The sequence below is a fragment of the Melanotaenia boesemani genome, chromosome 3, assembly GCF_017639745.1.
Source record: "Melanotaenia boesemani isolate fMelBoe1 chromosome 3, fMelBoe1.pri, whole genome shotgun sequence".
Classification (NCBI taxonomy): Eukaryota; Metazoa; Chordata; class Actinopteri; order Atheriniformes; family Melanotaeniidae; genus Melanotaenia; species Melanotaenia boesemani.
This window is the reverse complement of record NC_055684.1, coordinates 28,619,509-28,642,679: the sequence shown is the minus strand read 5'-3', so window position 1 is coordinate 28,642,679 and position 23,171 is coordinate 28,619,509. Positions and strand designations below refer to the sequence as shown.

General features: G+C 38.3%; 3 protein-coding genes across 15 annotated transcripts in view; 2 read left to right on the top strand and 1 right to left on the bottom strand.

The window, feature by feature from the left end:
* The first annotated feature begins 224 nt into the window (after positions 1-224).
* Positions 225-14,796, top strand: tmcc1b (transmembrane and coiled-coil domain family 1b). 5 transcript variants are annotated; one of them, XM_041980592.1, is made up of 8 exons: positions 225-320; positions 2,618-2,771; positions 6,435-6,478; positions 7,248-8,021; positions 10,389-10,808; positions 12,670-13,154; positions 13,245-13,380; positions 13,456-14,796. In XM_041980592.1, the coding sequence occupies exons 4-8, from the start codon at positions 7,422-7,424 to the stop codon at positions 13,768-13,770; spliced, it is 1,956 nt and encodes a 651-aa protein (XP_041836526.1). In that variant the 5' UTR covers positions 225-320; positions 2,618-2,771; positions 6,435-6,478; positions 7,248-7,421; the 3' UTR covers positions 13,771-14,796. The 5 variants fall into 5 exon arrangements, with proteins under 5 accessions (XP_041836526.1, XP_041836531.1, XP_041836527.1 ...); XM_041980597.1 differs by having other exon boundaries at positions 226-320; positions 7,759-8,021; XM_041980593.1 differs by lacking the exon at positions 225-320 and adding an exon at positions 549-780.
* Positions 14,797-16,948: 2,152 nt separating this feature from the next.
* On the bottom strand, positions 16,949-18,691 carry LOC121636995 (protein B4). The gene is made up of 5 exons (XM_041980858.1): positions 18,507-18,691; positions 18,174-18,430; positions 17,985-18,090; positions 17,848-17,894; positions 16,949-17,262 (listed from the first exon to the last, which is right to left on the bottom strand). Exons 1-5 carry the CDS (start codon positions 18,598-18,600, stop codon positions 17,002-17,004), a joined length of 765 nt encoding a protein of 254 aa, XP_041836792.1. The 5' UTR covers positions 18,601-18,691; the 3' UTR covers positions 16,949-17,001.
* Positions 18,692-21,566: 2,875 nt separating this feature from the next.
* Positions 21,567-23,171, top strand: part of LOC121637415 (hyphal wall protein 2-like) — a 29,544-nt gene continuing 27,939 nt past the window's right edge. For all 9 annotated transcript variants that reach the window (XM_041981578.1, XM_041981577.1, XM_041981575.1 and 6 more), the window contains exons 1-4: positions 21,567-21,654; positions 21,797-22,078; positions 22,265-22,558; positions 22,788-23,066. In XM_041981578.1, the coding sequence (XP_041837512.1) occupies positions 21,594-21,654; positions 21,797-22,078; positions 22,265-22,558; positions 22,788-23,066 (916 nt within the window). In that variant the 5' untranslated portion in view covers positions 21,567-21,593. The remainder of the gene's footprint in view (positions 21,655-21,796; positions 22,079-22,264; positions 22,559-22,787; positions 23,067-23,171) is intronic.

The following is a 23,171-nucleotide window of genomic DNA, read 5'->3' as shown; positions in this document are numbered from 1 at the left end:
ATTCAGTAAACATGACCACAGCAAATGACGCATGGTAATTAAACATAATGGTTCAAATAATTTTGAATAATGTCGATGCCGAAAAAAAAACACTTCTGGGCCGCTGTAACTCTTCAAAACAGTCATAACACCAGATGAAATGCCGAGTAAAAAAGGTGACTATTTTTAAAGCGAGCGTAAACCTGAATCACCTGCGTGGATCATCTGGGACGGTTGACTGTCTGCCGCTCTGACGTTGAGCACGCTATTTGACGTCACCGTGGGAGTGTCCACCACAGGGAGAAATGAACGGTCATCAACACAATCCTCTCAGCGCCCATGTAAGTTAAAGCCAATAAAACGCACATTTTATTAACTGATTTTTCAATTGTTTGCTTTTGCTGTTAACAAACCTGCTGAGGGGCAGAAGTTGTTTACGTTGTACAGCCTGTTGTCGTTGCTGCCTGGCGGTGTGCCCTGTTTGCCTGTAGCTAGCCATGGCTGAAGCTGAGGCGAGGTGTTTTTTTTTTTTTTTTTTTTTTTCTCGCTAGAGCTTAGCCAGCCTGCTAATTGACAGGGTGAGTGGCCAGGCGGAGAATAAGCGCCTGATTTGCCACCCAGGATATTCTGGATGGGCGATGTTAAGTGAATTTAAATGTGATTACAGTAAGGGAAATAATGCTTATGTTGTAAGAAGACAACTCTGAAGGATTTAACTTTGAGGGCAACACCCAGGCCTGATTACATCTTGTTGTACGGTCACAGAACAGGCGGTTCAACATTTATTACCTTTAAGTAAAGGTAAGCCATATTGGTTTGGTTTTCGACTGCGGACTGTAACGAAGAGGTTGCAAACCTACCCTAAGAGTTAAATACGCCACCATGAAACACAAGAGTGCAAGGTGTGATTAAAACCTGGTGGGAGAATGTGACAGATGGGAACTCAGTGCCTCCGATCTAAACTGGGTGATTGAGCTTTTCACACCTGTGGGGACCGTTGTCTGCTGTAAGCTTTCAGTTTGTCAGGATACTGCCTCTCATCTTCAAAATGATGGAGCCGCCTTTTTAAGTTTAAATTTTTTTTTTAAAATTTAACCGGAGTTTTGTGTTAATTTTCTTGCTGTGTAATTTTTTCATATTATTTGTCAACTGTATGCTCGAACAGACAGAAGGGACGACTATCACTGAACTGTAGAGTGGTTGTGGTGATAGGCCAAGCAAATGTTTGTTTGAAAATAGGTGAATTGTACAAAACGGCTCGTCATATAGCTAATTAACTTGAATTTGAGATCACAATAAAAAAAGATGATTTTTAATTAAAATATATTTACTTGCTCAGAAGACACTGGTCTCGCAGTGTAGCCAGTTAAAACCCTGGGAGCTCATGCATGTGAAGTGTTAAATAAATTATCCAGTTAACATCGTTTTCGTACCCTTACATTAGGGTGGGTGATTAAACTGAATGCAAGTATTAGACCTAACAGCTGTAGTACATTCACCATACATGCAAACACTAACCTCGCCCCACCACAGGATCGGTGTGCACGGTAAAGTAAAATGAACGCCCTCCGGCGCACCACGTTAGCTTGTACTGCTAGCTCCTATTTGAGCATCCAAGCCATCAAAACTGGTCTCTGTGTTCCGTCTTACGTCAGGGTCAGCACCACTTTACAATAAAACGATAAAAACGTGGTCATGCTTTCAGTAAACCTCTCAATTGTGAGCGTGTGTGTTTTTGTTAAAGGTCTGGTCTGCAACTCTTAGCTAACGGAACAGCTAATTTCATCCCCTTCTCATCTAACCACTGGGCTCAGACAGTTTGCTGATACTTAACAGTCGCAAATTAAAACTATATCGTTGTTCGTGATTTACTTTTATCAGCTATTCTCGTTTAATTTGAGTTGACAAAAATCTAGTTGTTACCATAGTTGAAATGCGTATGACACTGAATGCAGCTTTACTGAACAGTGTAGTTTTGTAATAATAGTAAGACATCGTGATATCGTGCATTTTATCCAAGTTTTTTCTTGGCACAACAACCTATTCAAACAGAAAGAAAATATTTATGAATAAGTGGTGATCTCATCTTGCAGAGCCATATTTACACGAACCTATGGTTTGAATCCCTGTTAACTGTGTCGCAGCCACATTATCAGTTTGTCCTCTATAAGACAAATGAATGGTTAATGTCCTGCAGACAATCCCATTGGGCTGTTCTGCTCTATTAATTAACGCTGCACAATTAATTAAATTAAAAGTCTTCTGAGGTCTATGCTGCATTAATTGAAACCAAATGAGATGGATCAATGTGTTTAAAAGCGTTTAGAATACTATGTGGGGTTTCACAGACTTACTCCCTCCACTTCTTTGTGATGACACAATAACACCACATACATTCTGTTATATTATTGCATTTTAGTTATCTCTTTATTGAAGTCGTTAGACTATTCATATAGCAAGAACTTGTCTACACCTTTTTAAAACCTCCAAAATAGTTCTTTTAGAAGACTGTACACCTGTCCTTTTTTCATTTTCAGCTTTGTACATGTTTGTACGTCCAGTGGTGTTCAATTTAAGAGATCACATTTCATCTAATGAGTTTCTCATACCTGGTCTTTTTTTCTCTTTCTCTTTACAGCATGTGATTTTTCTAAATTTCCACGGACACAGCTGACTAAAGTTTGACAGCTATTTGATTACACAGAGGAAGTAGTTCAAGAAACTTGGTTGGATTAAGCCTTATTTCTGTGTTATTAGATACACAGATCCGCTGCTCATGACCACATCTAAAGGTATGTTGTGTTGTTGTTGCACATGTTACTCAGTTGAGAGTAATTTAGGATAAAAAGTCTTTAAACTTTGTGTCTCTCATTTGATGATATTTGTATCAACAATCTGGATGTTTTGTATGTTTTGTAAGTTGTGTGAAAGCGGTCTTTGTGGGGTTTATATATTGATTTAGCAATGCCTTAAAAAATACTTTCCTGTTATTGTTGTCTGAACAAAGCCACTGTTTAAAATCATTTGCAGCAATCAGTCATATTAAAATCTTAAGTTACTATGAATAGTCTTGATAGCTGTAATAATACACCTTGTTTACTGTGAAGTGTTCCAAGAATGTTCAAAGTGAGTGAATTGCTTATTGACCTGTACACTGTAGCTGGTGTGACATTGGAGCACTGCATGCACAGAGACTGATAGGTGAATGTTGGCTGACCCACTTTAGACAACACTTTGCCCTCTGCTTGGAGGAGTCGGATGTCATTTGCATTTCCATTGCAGATGTAGGATATAGTTCAGCATCTGTATGGAAGGTTTATTTTCCCTGAACCCTGATTTGACCCTTTGAGCTTAAAAAGGTTGTTGCAATGTCACTCTTTTATCAGTGATAAAACTTAATTTTGTAGTGAAAACATTGCTTTTCTGTTTTGTTTTTTAATTTTTTTCTGAAATTGAGCCACATATACCTGCAGTCTGTTAATATTTACAGCATAGCCCTTACAATGGTATTTAATGAAGTTTTCCATTGTTCTGAGTAATGATTGAGCATTAATAATGGGTGAACTGTAATATTGTGCACTAGTGCAACTAACCTTTAAGTATGTGTTTCAGCTGAAACTGGTTGGTAAATGTATGATTGAACTATTCTCCGCCACCCACCTAAGTGCTCTCCTGTAAGACTGCAGGACTAGCACAAAATGAGTCACAACATATCACCAGTGGAGCATTTCTTTTGCGTTTTTGTTGCTAGATTGCTCCACTGGCTTGTTAAATGATACCTTGTGGCTGTGCTGACTCACAGGATCATTTTTTTCTGTTTGCAAGGCAGTTCATGTAACACATAGTCAGACCAATCCCTTTATGTCTTGCATATTTTCTTTTAGGTTCACTGAAACATGCAACACAACTTGTCTTGTAAGACAACTTGGCTGGGTGGTGCAAGACCAAGGAAACATCAGTAACATGCAGCTGAAAACATTTTTATATATATATGTATATATAATAGTTTTAGAGAGAGTTCCTTGGTTTAATGTAACAAAAGAGAATATGTAATTTAGGACACATGCTTTACAAAAATAATGTACCCTCTAATTTGTGATTGCCTGCTGTTCATTAGTACTGCAACCAAGGGCAGCCTGCCTGCTTTCATGTGATTCAGGCATTCAGAGGGACAAGAACACCAGTTAACTTAGTGTTTGTGTGGTGCTCACATTAAAGCAGTTAAACTGATTACAAAGATCAAATTAATCAAATAACATTTAATACTAAAGCAAACCCATGAATAACACTGTTATGAATCTGTACATTAAAAAGAAGAGCTTGTAGCTTCCAGCTCTGTCATTGAGGTTTGATTTTCTTTTTTTCAGGACAAATGTTTTGGAGTACTAAAAACAAATAGTATAAAGCTGATATTTCCAGATCCTGTGCTTGTTTGTTGGTTTTGAAACAAATCAGGACATGAGGGATCACTCTCGGGCTAGCAGCCGCAGCTCTTGTTTGTGTGTGTTGCAGATGAGTTGTGCAGTGACAGCTCCTTAGAGCTGTTCGTAGTGGCCATGTGTTCTTTCTGTTTGGGCTGTGGGTGTAAAGTTGATGTCATGTTTTCATGTCCGGTCATATGAACATCATATGTGTTCTGGTGTACAATGATTGTTGTATTAAAACAATTGCCCTGCTATCTCTGAACCCTTATGCCTTGTTCAGTAATTTGTGCAGTTGTGAGGTGCATCCATTGAGATAATTTTGGCTGTGATTGTTCCCCAGCCATGAAATCTGGGAGGGAAGTGTCACTGTTTTTTAAGATTTTTGAGTTTCTTTCACATCCATTGTATTTTGGCAGTGTGAGATGTTTTTGTTACTTTGGTATTGTTAACTACAAGATTTGTACCTTTATAACACAATTCTTTGACCCCTTTAAATTAAAGAAGGGAAAAAATTGTAATTTGTGATTTCCCTACAGTAAACCCATTAAAGTTTAGTCCAAATTAGGTCAATCACAAAATTGCCCCTTTTTAGCCCCTCCTTCACTGACCTCTGTGGGGACCTTTTTTGACATCCTTGTATAATTCATGGTATAAAATTAGATTTTTTTTTTAAAATAAAATCTAGTTGATTAATGCATTTCAAATGGTTTCCCTCTGAGGAACAACCATGCACAACGACACAAATTAGGAATTTTTCAGAATTTGTAGCAAATTATGTTATAATCACAATATCAATTAAAAAAAATCATGAAAAAAAGGTAAAAAAAATATTAAACATTCATATTTTTATTGCATTTTAAAGTCCAAACACATTACATTTTTTTTTTTAAATCAATCTGACGATATAAAAAAGGTAAAAATGCTACGAAATCAGTCTTCTCAGCTATAAATCAGATGGGTAGGCTAATGATACTAATGATAGTCAAATACAAATTTGTGGTTAGAATAGGGAAATATTGTGTATTTTCCAAAAAAAAAAAGCTCCTAGTGGTACATGGTCAAGACTGGCAGCAAAAGGGTTAGACTTTATTTGATATTCATTCAGTCATAAATTTAAAGAATCCTTTCACAAAATAAATTGTGATTTTCATATTTTTTATTGTAGTTTAAAGTTCAAATTACAAATCTTGTAGTTAACAAACACAACATGAGTTTTTTAACAGACGTCTTAAACAGGTCTGCTGGGTCATCTACAGTTTCTCAGGGTCATGATGTTGGGAGCTTTTTAAGTTGTTTGGTATAATGTTTTCTGAATTTGAACAGTGAACAATTCCAGAAATCTAAGCATGAACTACGATTTTCATTTTCCTATTTGTGTCGCTTCAGCTCCGGGTCCTGGATTGACTATAGAGCCAATATGTGGTTATTACACATGACTTGGGTCACTCATATCAGATTCCATGTGGCTTTTTGCTTGTATACACATGCAGGGCGTTGTCTTAACATTACTACAGCACTGCTAGCAATAGCTGCTAACACAGTAAATGCTAGCTATATAGCTTTTTTCTTATCCTCCTCAGTCTTGTATAACTTGGTAAATGCTTTCTTTTAGAGGTGAATGTGATTCCGAAATTTGCTGCGATTAGCTTTCATTACAGAATTGCTTTTCTAAGTCTCATCTTCTAAATGGTCTCGTATATACAAGTTATGTTGTGGATAAGTATGACACACACAAGAAGGTCTCGAGTGGACATATGTGCCGTTTCGGTTGACAGTCTCTTTTTTTTTTCCCATGAAAATTATGTGCAACAGGCCTGTAGTAATTGGGAAGAGTCATATTGGATCTGTATTGAATCCAAGACTGAGCAGTGTGGCTGGTAATGTGAATTAAGCCTTAAATATTAACTTTTTAATAAGCCATTAATAAGTAGAAGGTATGTTTTGAGTGTTTTTTTTTATTAATTTTTCTCTTTTTGTTCTGTATACCTGTTTTTGTACTTCATTACATGCCTATGTTTGTGTCCCATTCAGCCTGTCCTGAGTTGCGAGTCAGAAGAGGAAAGGCTGGGCTGATGGTAAGCTCTCTGTCACACTCTCTCACCTCTTCTATTAACTTTATCTTTACTTTCATTACATGTTGGCACATTAAAAAAATGTGTTCAGTGTAGAGTAATATTTAAGTGCCAAAGACATGAAATAAGTCTTTATATTAAAGGTTATAGCCTTTTTAAAAATCTGATGCAAAGGGGAGGCTGCTGTGAATTGCATATCACCATATCACCATATTCACATGAGAATTAGATGTTGTCACTATCCATTAAGTTTTTCATTTAGTACACATATTTATTGTTTAGATTTGTTACTTTCTCTAGTCTCTTTTTTCAGTATCCAAGCATTATAAACTTTTGTTAATGAATATTTTCTGAAATGTACTTCAGTGACTTTGAAAGTATTCGGCTTGAATGCACAGAAATTAAGAATAGAAATTGATTTTTAATGACATACAAAACACGTTCAGCTGGTTAGACGGAGACATTTCAGAAACTGTTCACAAACTATTTTTTACTTGGCAGACTTTTACATTTCTGGGTCGATACTCTCAGGTACACCCCATTGTGATCAGTTAAAACAACCTACATTAGTACTCTGAGTAGAAATTTATGTATATTTTTCCAATTATGAACAAAAATTTGTGCAAAATTTAAAAGAATAAATGCTAAAATGAAGTGGTCATGTCAGTATCGGCCCAGTTTTTGTTTAGTTTTTCACATTATGCTTCTGCTTATTTTGTTATTCACTTACTGCTGCATGTCATAATGCATTTTATTTTCCTTTCTGTGGTAGACAAGCATGACATTGAGCCAAGCCACAGATGCATGCCCACTCAAAAGGCCCAACTGAGCACCATCCCCTCTGCTTCCCGGCTTTCACCCAGCCTCTCAGAAGGCAGGTGTCGACGGGCGTAGCTAGTCTCCTGCACCCCCAAGTAGAACCTCACTGTGAAACTGGAGGTCTCTGATGGATCAGGGTAGTAGTGAGCAGAGTCCAGAGGAGCCGGACGCAGGAGGCCGAGCGGAGCTGGAGGTCGGCAGGAGGGCGTCGGAGTCAGAGCACGGCTTGTCCAAAATCACCCATAATGCCCTGGAGAACATGGGAGCGTTGGGCCATGGCCTGAAGCAGTTCTTCCAGCCACAGCGCCGACGCTCCTCCGTTTCCCCACATGACTCCGCCTTATCCTGCACAAGCGCCCCTCCCTCTGAACCCGTTGACATAGGGTCAGAAGTAGGGGACGCTCCTGCCTCCTTGGCCCTCCCTTTGGATTCTGACAACCATGCCACTTCCGCCCCTCCTGCAGCTCTGAGCCGTGTCCTGCAGCAAATCCGAGGCCCACCGATGATGAAGCGTGGCACCAGCCTGCAGAGCCGCCGCAGCAAGGCTGGGGGCCCTGGAGATCCTCCCCAGAAAGGTAGCCCACAAATCCACAGGCGGAGTACTCATGAGGTCCTGCTGCAGGCTGGACGCCCACGCTCCTCCTCGACCACCGATACACCCACCAGCCCAGCTCTGGTGGACATGCTGCTGACCTCTGGATACCACTCCACTGAAGAGCCTGACAAGGTGAGTGTCTCAATCCCTTAAGGTGGTGAGCATTGAAGCACAACCATGTGATGATACATTGTCATACAGTGTAGATTTAATGGCACAAGTTTAAACACGCACAGGCAAAGACATGTACAAACAGAGGAACAATGAGCTTAAGTAATGCAATCCATGTTAAATTATATTTTCAGCGTTTTCTAGGCACACAATTTAAAAATTAAGTCTTGAGAAATGCATGTTATAGCTCATTTAACATTATGTTTATTACTTAGATCCTAAAATTCTATTCCTAGAAGAGCTGGCCTCTGAATGTAAAACGTTAATTTTAAATTTGTTAGAATGTGCTAGTGAAGCAAGAAGTGTGGTGTATTTTGATTTTTAACTATAACAATGAAGATAATAGAAAAAAGCCTGACTCATACTCTGTGTGCATAAACGCTAAAACCAAGTGAACTGGGAAATCATGCTAAAAGTCTTTTAATGGTTTAGATGTGCCTGGTTGCACCACTGAATGGAGAGATGAGCTGTCAGCGTTGGAAGGTCAGAGATTGCCTTTGACTGCTTGGCCACTGTGTGCTTTAAGCCTTTCTAAATTTAGCATTTGCCATCTCTCAGTGTACTTCGGGTCAGAAAGCTCGCAGGAGTAAACAAACTCAAACTTGTTTGATGATGTATTTGTTTGACGTTGTATATTAAAGGGAAACAAACTGTTAAAGGATTCACTGACTGAAATGTTGTCTTATATAATTAGGATTTTCTTTCTAAGAAAAAAAAAAACTGATACGAAAAGTTTGAACTTTTATAGAAAATTCAGGTGTCTGTTCATAATATGTAAATTAGCAGATTGTTTCAAAACGGATATGAAACTGTTTCAGAAAAGTTCCTACCTCAGTTATTTTTAAATGAATATATATTTCACTTGCACTATGACGTGGTCCCCTCTGCATTTGTCTCACTACCAACTGCTCTTAGAGGCTGTTTGTACATTTTGCAGCTCAGGTGCTGGCTTGTTTTTATGGGATTTTGGCAGTAACTTCAGAATGTTAAAGGGCAATTGCTTGTGTTTTAACAATGTTTTGCTGATGAGTTTTTAATCTCTGGGGGTCTTATCTCTGAGGCAGGTACACTACTTTTCATGTTTTGTGGATAAATTATGTTCTATTGTGCTTTACTCTGCATAGAAGCATAGAGCCGGAAAGATCACCACCTACTGACCTAACTTCTGAGATAAACTACTAGACTATTCTGAGGTTTGAGGAATTAAATGTGAAATTATGTATGAATTGATGCATTATGATTCAGGCTATTAAGAAGAGGGTTCATCCAACTTGATATTAGTACAGTCTAATAGCCAGCTTCTGTGATACAGTGTTGTATTAGTGTACAAAACATAATTTCACTGTCTGTGAAGGCACCATTGTTGCTGAACTAAACATACAGATACAGATCTTGATTGTCTTTATCAGAGAAAATCTTTCTAATTTAGATTATTTGAAAATTATTGGTAGTTTTTATATGCATTTCTACATAGTATGCCAACTTAATAGGATTCTTTATGCCTCACATCAAATGTATAACTCATGTATATAATGTTTCAGACAGTACCTAGCCTTTAGGTTAATCATTAAAAATAATAAAATAAAATAAATTTCTGAGGGGTTAAAACTGTGAAATAGTTCAGTGTCAACTAGGAGTTAATTTTTTAGCTTTGCTTCTCTAGTTATGTTTTCTTTTCACCTATACCTCCTGGAGCGAGATAATTCAAAGTGAAACTTTATTGCATAGACGCCCTCTGCTGTTGTAAATGTGTAATTACAGATTAATTTCAGACTTATCATAGCTTTGCTTTTTTTTCTATAACTAAGTCAAATAATTACCACCCACCTAAACCTACCACTCCTGCCAGCAATTTTCCAAAGCAAGTATATTTTAGCTTTTCTATTTTTTTGCAAAATGCATAAACTTTTACTCATCAACTAACTCTACAATTCATAGTTATGATCATCATAATTTCACTTGCAAATTATTTTAAATTGGTAGTATTCTTTTTGGAAATTTACATTTATTCTGTGTACTTTCATTGTAAAGCTTGTAGTCAGTGCTTTTGAAAGCATTTCTGTTGTGTAAAGTTACTTCTTCCTACCTGAATTGTTAAGTCATTAGGTTTCATTTTTTCCTAAAACATCTGTTTTCAGCATTGCATTATACATACTGAGACAAAACCTTTTAGCAGCCACTAAAAAAAAAAGTCATTGCAGTCCCTTACATTACCATCTGTTTGTAGAAGAACACATGATCTAATATGTTTCTGACTTTTTTTGTTCTTTTTAATGCACTGATATGTTTTAAATTATTAAAATTGATTACTTTACTTTTTTTTAATAGTTGGAACGGTATGATGGATCAGCCCCTGCTGTGTCACCTAATGCCCTCCCTTATGGTGCGGACGGGTATGACGTTGTTGACAGTACTCCAGACCCTCAGCGTACTAAGCAGGCTATTGCCCAGCTACAACAGAAGATCCTCAAGCTTACCGAGCAAATCAAGATCGAACAAACTGCTCGTGACGACAACGTTGCTGAATACCTGAAACTTGCCAATAACGCAGACAAACAGCAGAGTGCACGCATCAAACAGGTGTTTGAGAAGAAAAACCAAAAGTCAGCTCAGACTATCCAGCAACTACAGAGGAAGCTTGAGCACTACCACAGGAAGCTTCGTGAGGTGGAGCACAATGGCATCCCTCGCCAGCCCAAAGATGTGTTGCGGGACATGCACCAGGGACTGAAAGATGTTGGAGCTAAGGTTAGTGCTTCATATTGTTCTTTAGTGTTTTTTTCTGTGCTAACAACCATGCTGGGAATCCGACTTACTTTAAAGATGCTCTATGTAACATTTCACGACATGAAAACTTTGCATTTTGGACTTGTTTGATGGCAAAGTGACATTTATCATGTACATTTCTGCAGCCGTTGCTGCTCAGCAGGGTCCCACATGTCACAACTTTTGCTTCCGGGACACCATGTGACGTTACAACTGAGTTTTGTTTACGCACCTCATCACGCGGTAGCTACTCGATATCAACAAACGACTGTAATGCTGAGGACGTGTCTGCTTAGAGTTGCATGTCCATCGCATAAACGCGCATAGTCAAGCAAGCGGAATCTACTCATGTCACTGTAGTATTTTCTAAGGCGTATCACACCTAGAATCAATATAGTTTCAATATATATATTTTTTTTATTTTTTAATGCCAGTACATTATTTGAGATCTGTACTTCAGAAATATTTAAAGCTTCTCCACTAAGTAAATGAGCTAATAAAGAGAATAAAGAATGTTTTACTCAGTAAAGTAGCTCTAAATATGCCTAAAGTACAGATTTTAAATGTATTGGCTTAAGAAAACACAACAATGAAAACTACATTGATTCTAGCGGTGATACGACTCAGAAATTACTACAATGACACAAGTACAGTCTGCTTGCAATTCTCGGCAAACATGCTGATCTTGGCATCACACTGGCTGATTCAGCTAAGAAATGTGAAAGGACAATGTCAGAGGAAGAGAGGAAACAATGGAGAGAAATGGAAAAAGCTAAAAATAAGATTAGTGAACATGTAACTGACTTTTACTGGCTGGAGAGAGTTCAGAGTACAGGTCCCTGAGCCCTGGCTGCTCAATGCAATGGACCCTAGCCACAAATTAGTTGTCTGTTATCAGCTCATATTGACCCATCATTGGTTTCCACGTAAATGCTCACCAAAAAGACACTTAATGCAGAAGGTAAAAGTCCTCTCATGTACTTTGGAAGTGGTTTTAACACATAGTTTCAGCTTAGCAGCTCTGATTTCACCATGTACATAATTTTATCAAGATTGCGGAAGTTTTTGCTGTAAAGTTTATTAACACTAACCCCTTCATTTTTCTTTTTGAATCAAAATGCTTTGTGTATATGCTAAATAAGCGGTCACCAACTCCGGTCTTCAAGTGCTACCATCCTGCATGTTTTAGATGTTTGCCTGCTGCAACACTCCTGGTTCAAATCATTTGGTCATTAACAGGCTTGTGCAGAACTTGACAACAAGCTGTTATAAATCATTTTGTTTATGTGTGTTGTAGCAGGGGAACATCTAAAACCTGCAGGATGGTAGCACCTTGAGTAACGTAGTTGATGACCCTTGCTCGAAATGATATTGTCCTGTTTGTTGATGTTGTAATTTCTTTAACTACAAGTCTTTTTCCAGATTTATCATATTTTTGTGGCTCTAAAAAAAGTGAAGAATCAAAGCCACTATAATGGTGTAAAACTGAAGGAATATAGAGGTGGAACTAATTAATATAATTACTAAATACTAAATTGAAAATGTGGAAGGATCCTTTGTGTACCAATCTTACTGACTTTATCATGCTTTAAGAGATTAGAGTTAACCCAACATTTGCACACACCATTGAGTTTGTTTAAATAACCACACCTAATGCTGAGAGGAAGAAATACTTAAACATGTTATGCTAATGAAAACATTCTTTCCACAAGTTCTTAGACTAAAAGTTATGTATTAAGATATGTTACATGAATTAACTTCTTTCAAACCAGATGTAATATTCCTGTATTTCTTTAAACAACTTTTCGTAGCCTGAGTAATGATCTGATGTTGCTCATTGTAGGTAACAGGCGGCCTGTCCAGCTTCTCTCACGCCACCCACTCTGCAGCTGGAGCTGTGGTGTCCAAGCCAAGAGAAATAGCTTCCCTCATCCGAAACAAGTTTGGCAGTGCTGATAACATCGCAGCCCTGAAAGACTCTTTGGACGAAACCCAGGGAGACGAGGGTGTTGGTCCTGGGGGATCACGAACTCTTGGGACAGGACAGTTACAATCCAGCCCAAAGTATGGTAGTGATGATGACTGTTCTAGTGCTACTTCGGGTTCTGCAGGAGCTAACAGCACCCCTGGAGCCCCTGGAGGCCCCCCTAGCTCTAAGGGTAATACACTTGATCCTGCCCAAACATCAGGCTTTGATGCTATACTCCATGAGATCCAGGAGCTCCGGGAAAACCAGGGTCGACTAGAGGAATCCTTTGAAGATTTAAAAGCCCACTATCAGCGGGACTACACTATGATCATGGAAGCCCTGCAAGAGGAACGATACAGGTAGTTTCAGCACATTCACTGTAATATCCTTCATTAGATCCATATGAGGAGAACATGTCTTGTTTTCTGAACTGGCAATGGTTTTTTCAGGTGTGAACGTTTAGAAGAGCAGCTGAATGACTTGACAGAACTCCACCAGAATGAAATTCTAAACTTGAAACAGGAATTAGCCAGCATGGAGGAGAAGATTGCCTACCAGTCTTACGAAAGAGCAAGAGACATACAGGCAAGCTTCAACTAAATAAGATTTCTGCTGAGTCATCAGAACTATTTCTCTGACAGTTTTCTCTTCAACTTGTAGGAGGCGCTGGAGGCTTGTCAGACTCGCATTTCAAAGATGGAGCTGCAGCAGCAACAACAGCAGGTGGTGCAGCTGGAGGGACTGGAAAATGCCACAGCACGGACTCTTCTTGGAAAGCTAATCAATGTGCTGCTAGCTGTTATGGCTGTTCTTTTGGTGTTTGTGTCCACAGTGGCTAACTGCGTTGTCCCCTTGATGAAAACACGGAGCCGCACACTTTCCACGCTGCTCCTCGTAATCCTACTCGCCTTCCTCTGGAGGCACTGGGATGCTATTTCAGAGTATTTTCATCGCTTTCTTCTGCATCCCAGATGACCGACTTGGAGAAGAGTATTAAAATGATGAAGGGACTTTGGCTTTGAGGCCTATGTGTAAAGAGAGGACATGTACTGTAGGAAGTTGAGTCTTAATAGTCCTTTCTTTTCTTATACTTTCTCTCAGAACACTCAGAGGTGTTTTAGAGGTTTGTCACTTTATCACTACCTGAAATATGTTTTGAGAAGAATAAAATCAAAAAAACGCAATGGGTGGATGTTTGACATTGAGTTAGGTGCAATGGTGGCACAAGCACATACTGTAAAGGTGAATGGAGCATAGTTGAAGTAAAAGCTGAGAGAACTGCACACTTGATTTCTCTCTTCTGAGTAAATTTGTTTACACGTGGAAAACTTTGCATTGTTACTTCACAGAAGAAATTCAGTTTTATTATGTTTGAGCTGACTCAAGTGGTATTGTTTGACGTCACTGCTATTTTTAACACAGCTGATGGATGCATTTTTACTTTTTAATTGTAATGAGTTGACACGTGCGTATTTAGTTGCACACATTGTGGGGTTTTTTTTTGTGAGCTTTCTCTCTTTTAGTCATGTAATTCTGTTTTTTCCAGTCTGCTTTTCTGTTCTCCTGTTACTCTCTTTTCAAGTTTCAGCTTATGTGACCAACTCCTCCTCATTCTGCTCACTATACATTGAAGATCGGTGTGCCTGCACATCAGCTACATTGCTCTGGAATCAGTCACTGGATCAGATAGCTGTGGGTTCTTGTTTCTTTTGGATGTGTAGAGTCAATAACACTGGTTCTGTCACAACCAGGATATATTATTATCAAAGACTATGTTTGGAGTGGCAACCTTGCCATCAGGATGCTGCTCTCCTGGTGGCTCTTTCACTGCAGAAGAATAATCTATGAACTGAATTATCATACTTGAAGAGCGGCTAAAAGTGCTCAAAGACTCAGTGCTTCCGTACTGTTTCTATTAGTGACAATGAAATAGTAATACTTTTCTGTTGATTTTTTTTTTTTATATATTTTAAAAATGAATAAATTTGCTGTTTTAAAAGGTAAAAATTAAAAGTCTAACTTGTATTTTTCCACAATGTACAGATTGTTAGGCATAATGGAACTTTGGAACTTCTAGTTACGTAAAGACAAAGACATCAATTTCACAACCATAACACAGTAAAAGGCTAAAAGAGGTAACAGAAAAATAAAATGGTGTATAGTGAAGCCCACACAATCATAAGAGGTCTTTTGCAACAAAATCCATAATCAATTTGTGCGGCTTAAATTAAAAGTGTTCAGGACCTTCTCCAAGACTATTATGTCTCAGGATCATGGAGATGTATGACGCTAACTCTTAGCTAAATCAAACTGAAACTTGAAGACAATTCTAACAATCAACTTTTCACCACAAGCCTTTTTTATATAAATTATTGGAGTGAACACATCTCACTAATGACATTGTTGCACTTTTAAAGTAAAGAAGGCAGGCTGATGTAATTTGTGTCTGTGTTTAAACACTATTTAGTATCTGCAGAGATCAGTGTGATGGTCTGATATGTCTGTATTGACATTAGGCCACATATTTCCTTTACAAATGAACATTTTAACTAAGAGATCAGTTTTTAAAAAGGGTGGAGTGTTTTCTCCAAGTTGGAAATGAGGTCCTGCCCCAAGTGTTTGAGTTCAAGTATCTCGGGGTCTTCTTCACGAGCAAGGGAAGGATGGAGCGGCTGATTGACAGGCGGATTGGTTCGGCGTCTGCAGTGATGTGGACTCTGCATTGGTCTGTTGTGAAGGAGGAGCTGAGCCAAAAGGCAAAGCTCTTGATTTATCGGTCGATCTACCTTCCTACCCTTGCCTATGATCACATCCAGTTGGATGCCTCCTGGACGCCTGCCTGGTGAGGTGTTCCAGGCACGTCCCACTGGGAGGAAGACCCGGGGAAGACCATGGTCACACTGGAATGACTACATCTCTCAGCTGGCCTGGGAACGCCTCAGGATCCCCCTGGACCAGCTGGGGCCGGGGAGAGGGAAATCTGGGTTTCCCTGCTTAGACAGCTGCCCCCGCGACCCGAACCCCGGACAAGCGCCAGAAAATGAATGAATGGATGGAGATCAGTTTTGTTTAATTTCTCTGTATTGTGCATCAGATCATGAGACATTTCCTTAAACATGATCTACTAGAATGATCAGTTTGAGTCATTAATTGTTGACAAGATCAAAAACTGTAGTTTTCTGAGTCAAAGGTATTTTTATTCTTTTTACACCTTTCAGAATTTTGAATATACCATTTAGAACTGCTGTCCAGCCAAATATAAGCTACAGCAGTGAGAATGATTACTCCAGTAGTCGGAGGACCTGCCAACTTCAGAAAGAGTTACTCTTGCAATGGGGCTTCAGTTTTGATATACTCCAAGAGCTCTGGGAAACCCAATACCAGCTCAAAGAATCCTTTTAAAACTTCAAACACCAAGAGGACATAGTAGCTCTGTAGTGCTGCCTGGAAGATCACTGGGTAACAATTTGGGTGACATAATCTTACCAGTGATGGTTAGAAGAATCATGTCCTGTTTGTGAGGATTTTGCTGGTGGGATTTTTTTAAGGCAACTTAACTTGAAAGTAGTGTAACAGATTTTTAAAACTTGACAGAGAACTTAAAGTGCAGTGAACAATTGGGGGCATTTCCAAGATCTTGTACCAACATTGATAAGAGCGCCAATAATGGTCTATGCTTGTACTTTGTATTGCTATTATACACACAGACACACACTTTCCATGGGTTTACATATAGCAGCTAATATTTTTGTGGGATCTTTACTATGGTGTCTCTAAATGGACAAACTACAGTGTAAAGCAAGAACTGTGCTTTAAAACTACAGTACCAGCTTTGTTAGGTGCTAAAACTCATTTTGTGGTATGAGCACCAGAAGTGGTTACCTGTAGTGCAGTCATCTTTGCACCTTAGGCCACTGGATCCGCTCACATGCAAACATTTGTTGGGATGATTTGCCATTGAGTCACTGTCCAGTCACAAATGTACTTGGCATTTAAAGTATTTTTTTAACACCCACCTTCACAAGAAGTCAGTGATTCTTATGCATTACCTTTTATCTGCAACAGCTTTAAATTGTTCCGAGTTGAGACTACACTAACAGCTCACTGGTAAATTCAGGAATATAGAATACTACAAATAAAGACCCACGCAAGATTTTAAAATGAAAGGTTTTATTGCAAATGATTAAAAAGACTTAAGAACCCCGTTTACTCCACAGGCTTTTTCCCTCGTTTTCCAGTCGCTTTGACTGCAGGGGCATCGCTGCCTGCCTTAGCAGCTTTGCTTTGGGACGCCTTCACGGTTTTGACCTTTTTGATAGTTTTGGCTGGTTTAGATTTAGTTGAATCAGTGCTTCCCTCTTCATCCCCTTTTGCATCAGCTTTTTTAGGTTTTGGCTTCTTTGCAGGGGGTACCTTTGAAGGAGCAGCCCCTTCATCTTTCTTAGTCTTTTTGGGAGGCTTTAAGTCCTTAAAGAAAAAGAAAAAGAAAGAAAAAAAAAAAAAAAAAAAAAAAAAAAAAAAAAAAAAAGGGGGTTATGACAAGTAAAATTTAAGCACCAAGAAATTTCAAGACAAAAAAAAAAAAAAAAAAAAAAAAAAAAAAGGGGGGTTATGACAAGTAAAATTTAAGCACCAAGAAATTTCAAGACAAAAAAAAAAAAATAAAAAAATAAAAAAAAAAATCATGATTTCTAAAAGGGCACCATAGAGCATTGTGCCCTATAACAAATTCACACCAATCATAATCAGTTTTTAGAAAATGCTTTGAGATTTCAGAGCGAGAAAAGTTTAAACTAAGCCTAGAGGCGAGGAACCCTGGTCCTCGAGGGCCGCAGTCCTGCAGGTTTTCCATGTCTCCCTGCTCCAATACACCCAATTCAAATCAAATGGACCCAACAGCATATCAAGTTCTGAACAGCGACTCCTTAATTTGAATCAGGTGTGTTGGAGCAGGGACACGGAAAACTTGCAGGTGAGGGCCCAGGTTCCCCACCACTAAAAGCTATGTACTTATACCCCACACAGTCTTTCACCACACTTGTTCCTCCTCACCTCTGAAGACTTTGTCACCTCATTTTTAGAGGTCTTCTTTGAGGTACCTTTATATAAAAAAAAAAACAAAAAAACAAAAAAGTTAGGAAAGTCAGTTTTAGAATCTACAAAAATCAGACCAACAAGTTTATTCACACCTGCTTTTCTGGGCTTCTTGTCTTCATTTTCTTCTTTTGAAACAGTTTTCACATTGGGATCCGTGTTCTCGCTTTTTGGCTTTGACTCTTTGACCTTTGGAGCAAGCTTAACAGCAGGAAAGCAGAAAAAGGCAGCTTTTAATAAATTCATTTGAGTTTAGACTAACCTGCATATTCAGCATCTTTTACCCTGAACTTCCCCAGAGCTCCTGTAGTGATACTGGAGTTAGCAGGTCTCACCAACGTGCCATTTTCTATTCCCTTTTTCAGGGAATTGCGGACAAAGTGCTTCAACCTCACCAAATCCACAGAGGGGTATTTTTGCTTAATGTAGTTCTGTATCGCTTGGGATGACACCCCTTTGCGCGAATCTAGAGCCTGGAGTGCCTCCCTCACCATAACCGCCGTGGAAGGATGAGCTGTAAGCCTGCGCTGTGCCGCAGCATCTAGACAGGGCGAGAATTAGTTTTAGAAATGCTTAAGAGGAAGTTTTTAGAAGACTTCTGCCGTTCGTTCACAGACCTGAATTTTTTCCAGCAGTGTCTTTCGCAGGGGCATCGGCTGAGGTGGGCTCAGTAGGATCCTCAGAGTCCGCTGCTGGTTTTTTGGGAGGCATTACTGTGCAATATGAACGACCAGAGGACTACAAAAGCAGGCTGAAGATGAAGCGTAAAAACAGTGTAACCCCTGGACGATGTCAACGTCTTTATGCTGTTGCTTCCGGTAAAGTGAGACCAGGTGAATCACATCACATCGCATCACGTGCAGCTGATTAAGGTGCGCAGGTTAAACCCAGCAGTGTTTCCCAAAAATTTTACAAAACACAGGGTTTTTGAACATTACAGCTTAATGAACTTATTAGGTTTAAACCAGGAGGTAAACATTCATCAGTTCATCATCTTTATTTTCCCAACAATTTGTGCATTTAAACAATGCAATTATTAGTTTTCAAGGGATAATACATTTCATCATCATCATCATCATCATCATCATCATCATCATCATCATCATCATCATTATTATTATAATTAATTTTATTTACAAAATGTTAAATATTGTACATCAGAGTGCAAAAAAAAAACAACAACAAAAAAACAAACAAACAAACAAACAAACAAACAAACAAACAAAACAAACAAAAAAAACAAACAATTATCACAATATCAACTCTGAATGAATGGGGAATTTTTTAAAGAAGCAAGAAAGTTTTTGGATGCAAAAAGTGGATGGGGCAATAAAAGACTGCAACCAGTTTCTACATCAATTTACTCATCACAAAATTAGCTAAGTTCTATACTGGTTGATTGTGATTATGGAGCCTAAAAGTACCAGCTTAGTGAGATACATTGTGCCCTTTTTTTCCTCCATTTTTCTTGTTTAACTGTCATATCCAGCAACATAGCAAGCAGAAAGATGAGCTAGTCTGTTATATTGCACCAATTTGGGCTGAATTTGCTTTACCAAGGGGGAGCTTAGGGGAAACAAAGGGATTTAAGCTTTGTGGATATAAAGTTCACCTTAACATCCGAGTATTGTTCCCTTTATTTATTTATTTAAAAATTATTTAACACTGAATTAGCTTCTTTTTCATTTTCTTGGTTGATGACTTGGATTAAATTAAGTAACCTAAAAATCAATTTAATTCAACATCAAGGACCTTCAATACCCTGATGGAGACTGCAAATAGAAATTAGCTCCTTGTTTGCTTTGGTTTTTCTGCTTTGGGCTTTTACTTTGGGCTCTAAAGTGAATGAATTACGTTTTGTCATATTATTTAATTTATTTTTACCAGGATGTATGGGTGAGGCTGCATATATCTTTTGCAAAAGGTACTTTATAGCAGTTGATATGTAGTTCATGATGGGAGGCCTGGACTGTAGTAACAACCATATCACCAGTGGGCATAAGCATACCACACAATCTGCCACCAACTAGAAAAGATGACATCCTAATGAAGTTAATCCAGGTAGCTTTGGCACACCACTATCCAAAGCAGCAGACAGTTTAGTCAGCAGTTAGCTTAGTATGATGGTATAGTGGTTGCCAGCCTTTCCATGTAAATGCCTATAAAGTTGAGTTTGGACACACACGCCTGCTGAGACAGTGTCTAATCCAGTGGGCCACCAGCTAAGACATGCCAGTTGTTAGCCTTTCCAGTACTAATGCCCATCTAACCACAAATGATCCAGCATATAACTGTTTTACATGCAGGAAACACTCTCAAGTAGAATGTACTAAATAAAAACCTTGTGTCAGAAATCCTCCTATAAACATCTAATTAATTATTAACTCGATTCTTTTACAATCCTTTAAAAAAACACCTACAACAAACAGGTCCCTGCGAGAACATGCAGACTCCACAAAACATGTTCAAACCCCTTCCCACCTAAGGCTCAAACAACCTTCATATAGGGAGGATGCAGTGCCAACCACCAGACCACCATACAGCTCTAAATATGTTGTTATTATAAAATTCTTAAAGCATCAGTTTATGTAATGACATGAAAAAAAGGCACAGTCTTACATAAATGCAGCAGAATTGGGGCCCTGGTCATATTTGCACAATCAATTATCACTATTCCTGCCTGTTATTTTGCCCCCACATTTATTAACCTGCATGCTGATAGTCACTGTGTGAGTTTAATCACCAACAACTACAGTTTTATTTATGTTTTTTCTTTGTGTTGCTGATGTTTTTGTTGTTGTGTGAATAATTTTTCAGCCTGTCTGTCTTTTTTTGTAGGTGCTCTCAATGGTTGTTAGCTTTGGTGGTTTTCTGTTGCCTAACAGGTGTAGCAGCTATATATATATATATATATATATATATATATATATATATATATATATATATATATATTATGACAGTGTTAGCTCTGTGTGTTTCTATGGCTTACTTGTGTGCTTCACTTCTGGTGCTGTGGTTTTCCTGACTTGATAATGTTGAAGATAAAGTAGTAACAGATGTGGTGTGTTCAGGACATTCACATTGTTCATCTTCATCATGGCTGGACGCCTGCTGCTCATCGTCTTCATGTGTAAGTTTAATGTCTTATTAACTTCTTTCAAAGGCAATATCTAACATTATTTTTTATGCTGATTTAGTTAATATTATGAGTCAGTCCAGTTATTTTAAACTAGTGACACTAGACAAAGTTTAAATTGTGCCAAATCTTTTTCCCTTTCATTTAACAATTTCTCACAGGTTCCTTTCCTGACATTGAAGCTGAAGGTCAGTTTTAGTTTAATTTGGCTATGAGCAGTATATTTCTCGCCATCTTAGAATAGTAATATAGTCGTACAAAATTATATAATAACATTATTTTACATAAAATAACCCTAGTACACATTTATTGTAACATAACTGCCTCTAAACTTTCAGCTCTTCTTCGGCCTGAACTGATGGTGGATCGACTTGTGATCACAGAAACAGACTCGGTCACATTAACCTGTCAGACTCCACCATCTGTTTCTGCGTCTCAGTGTGATTTCTACATTGAAAATCAAGAAAAGTCTGGTAACTGTGTTCAGACACTGACAGCCGCTGAACTGCTGAATATAGCACGTAGAAGATCTCCTGCTGAGGTTAAAGTAAGATGTTGTTACACTGTGATGATTGAAGATATTGCTTCTAAATCTCCAGACAGTGGCATATCTGTCATCGCCGTAAACAGTGAGTGATTATGATCAAGCATTTTTTATTATTTTATATCTTACAATGCAATAATTTATTCCTGCAGTCGAATCTGTCATGAGACTATTATTACAAAATAAACTTTACCAGTGATGTAATCTACATGTACTCTTGTTTTCAGATCTTCATCCACCTAAACTTATGGTGGATCGACGAGTGATCACAGAGACCGATTCAGTCACATTGAACTGTCAGACTCCATCATCTGTTTCTGTTACTGAGTGTTATTTCATCATTATGAGAGGAAAACCTGCCAAAAGATTCTCCTGTCTGAAGACGCTGAGTGGAACTGAGCTACTGTCATTAACACAACAAAGTTTACCTGCTAAAGTTGATGTGACATGTTTTTACCTTTTATCACATCCATCTCCACAGAGTGACAAATCCACCATCACCATACAACGTGAGTAAAAACATCTGCTGTGGACTGATATAATAATGTGTGAGGAAAATTATCACTGTGTGTCAGAGTTAATTTGTATATGCTCCAGAATGTTTCTTACTAATTGATAAAGTTTTATATTATCAGGTTTCTTTCCAATAAACGCAACATTTAGTCATTTAATTCATGCTGTGTTTGCATTTTTAGTTCCTCGACCTGAACTGACAGTGAATCCACTGATGATCACAGAGACAGACTCAGTCACATTAAACTGTCAGACTCCATCATCCGTTTCTGTGACTGAGTGTTATTTGTACTTCCTGAAAACAAGAAGTACCAGAACCATCTCCTGTGTGGAAAACCTGGGAGGAACTGAGCTTCTGATGACAGCACGTCAGAGTTCTCCTGCTGATGTTAAACTAACATGTTATTACGATGTAGAGCGAAGAGGAGGAAAATATTCATCCTCACACAGCAACATGTCCTCTATCAGGATACAAAGTAAGTTTATTGTCATAGTATAAACAAATAGTCACCTGTCTTCAGAGGTATTATCTGCTTCCCTGACATCAGTGAAACCTACATCAGGTGACACAGTTTACAATTTATTTACAGTTTATTTTATAACTTACAATGCAATAATTTATTCCTGCAGTCGAATCTGTTTTGAGACTATTATTACAAAATAAACTTTACCAGTTATGTAATCTACATGTACTCTTATTTTCAGATCTTCATCCACCTAAACTTATGGTGGATCGACGAGTGATCACAGAGACCGATTCAGTCACATTAAACTGTCAGACTCCATCATCTGTTTCTGTTACTGAGTGTCATTTCATCATGAGAGGAAAACCTGCCAAAATGTTCTCCTGTCTGAAAACACTGAGTGGAACTGAGCTACTGTCGATAACACAACAAAGTTTACCTGCTAAAGTTGATGTGACATGTTTTTACCTTTTATCACATCCATCTCCACAGAGTGACAAATCCACCATCACCATACAACGTGAGTAAAAACATCTGCTGTGGACTGATATAATAATGTGTGAGGAAAATTATCACTGTGTGTCAGAGTTAATTTGTATATGCTCCAGAAAGTTTCTTACTAATT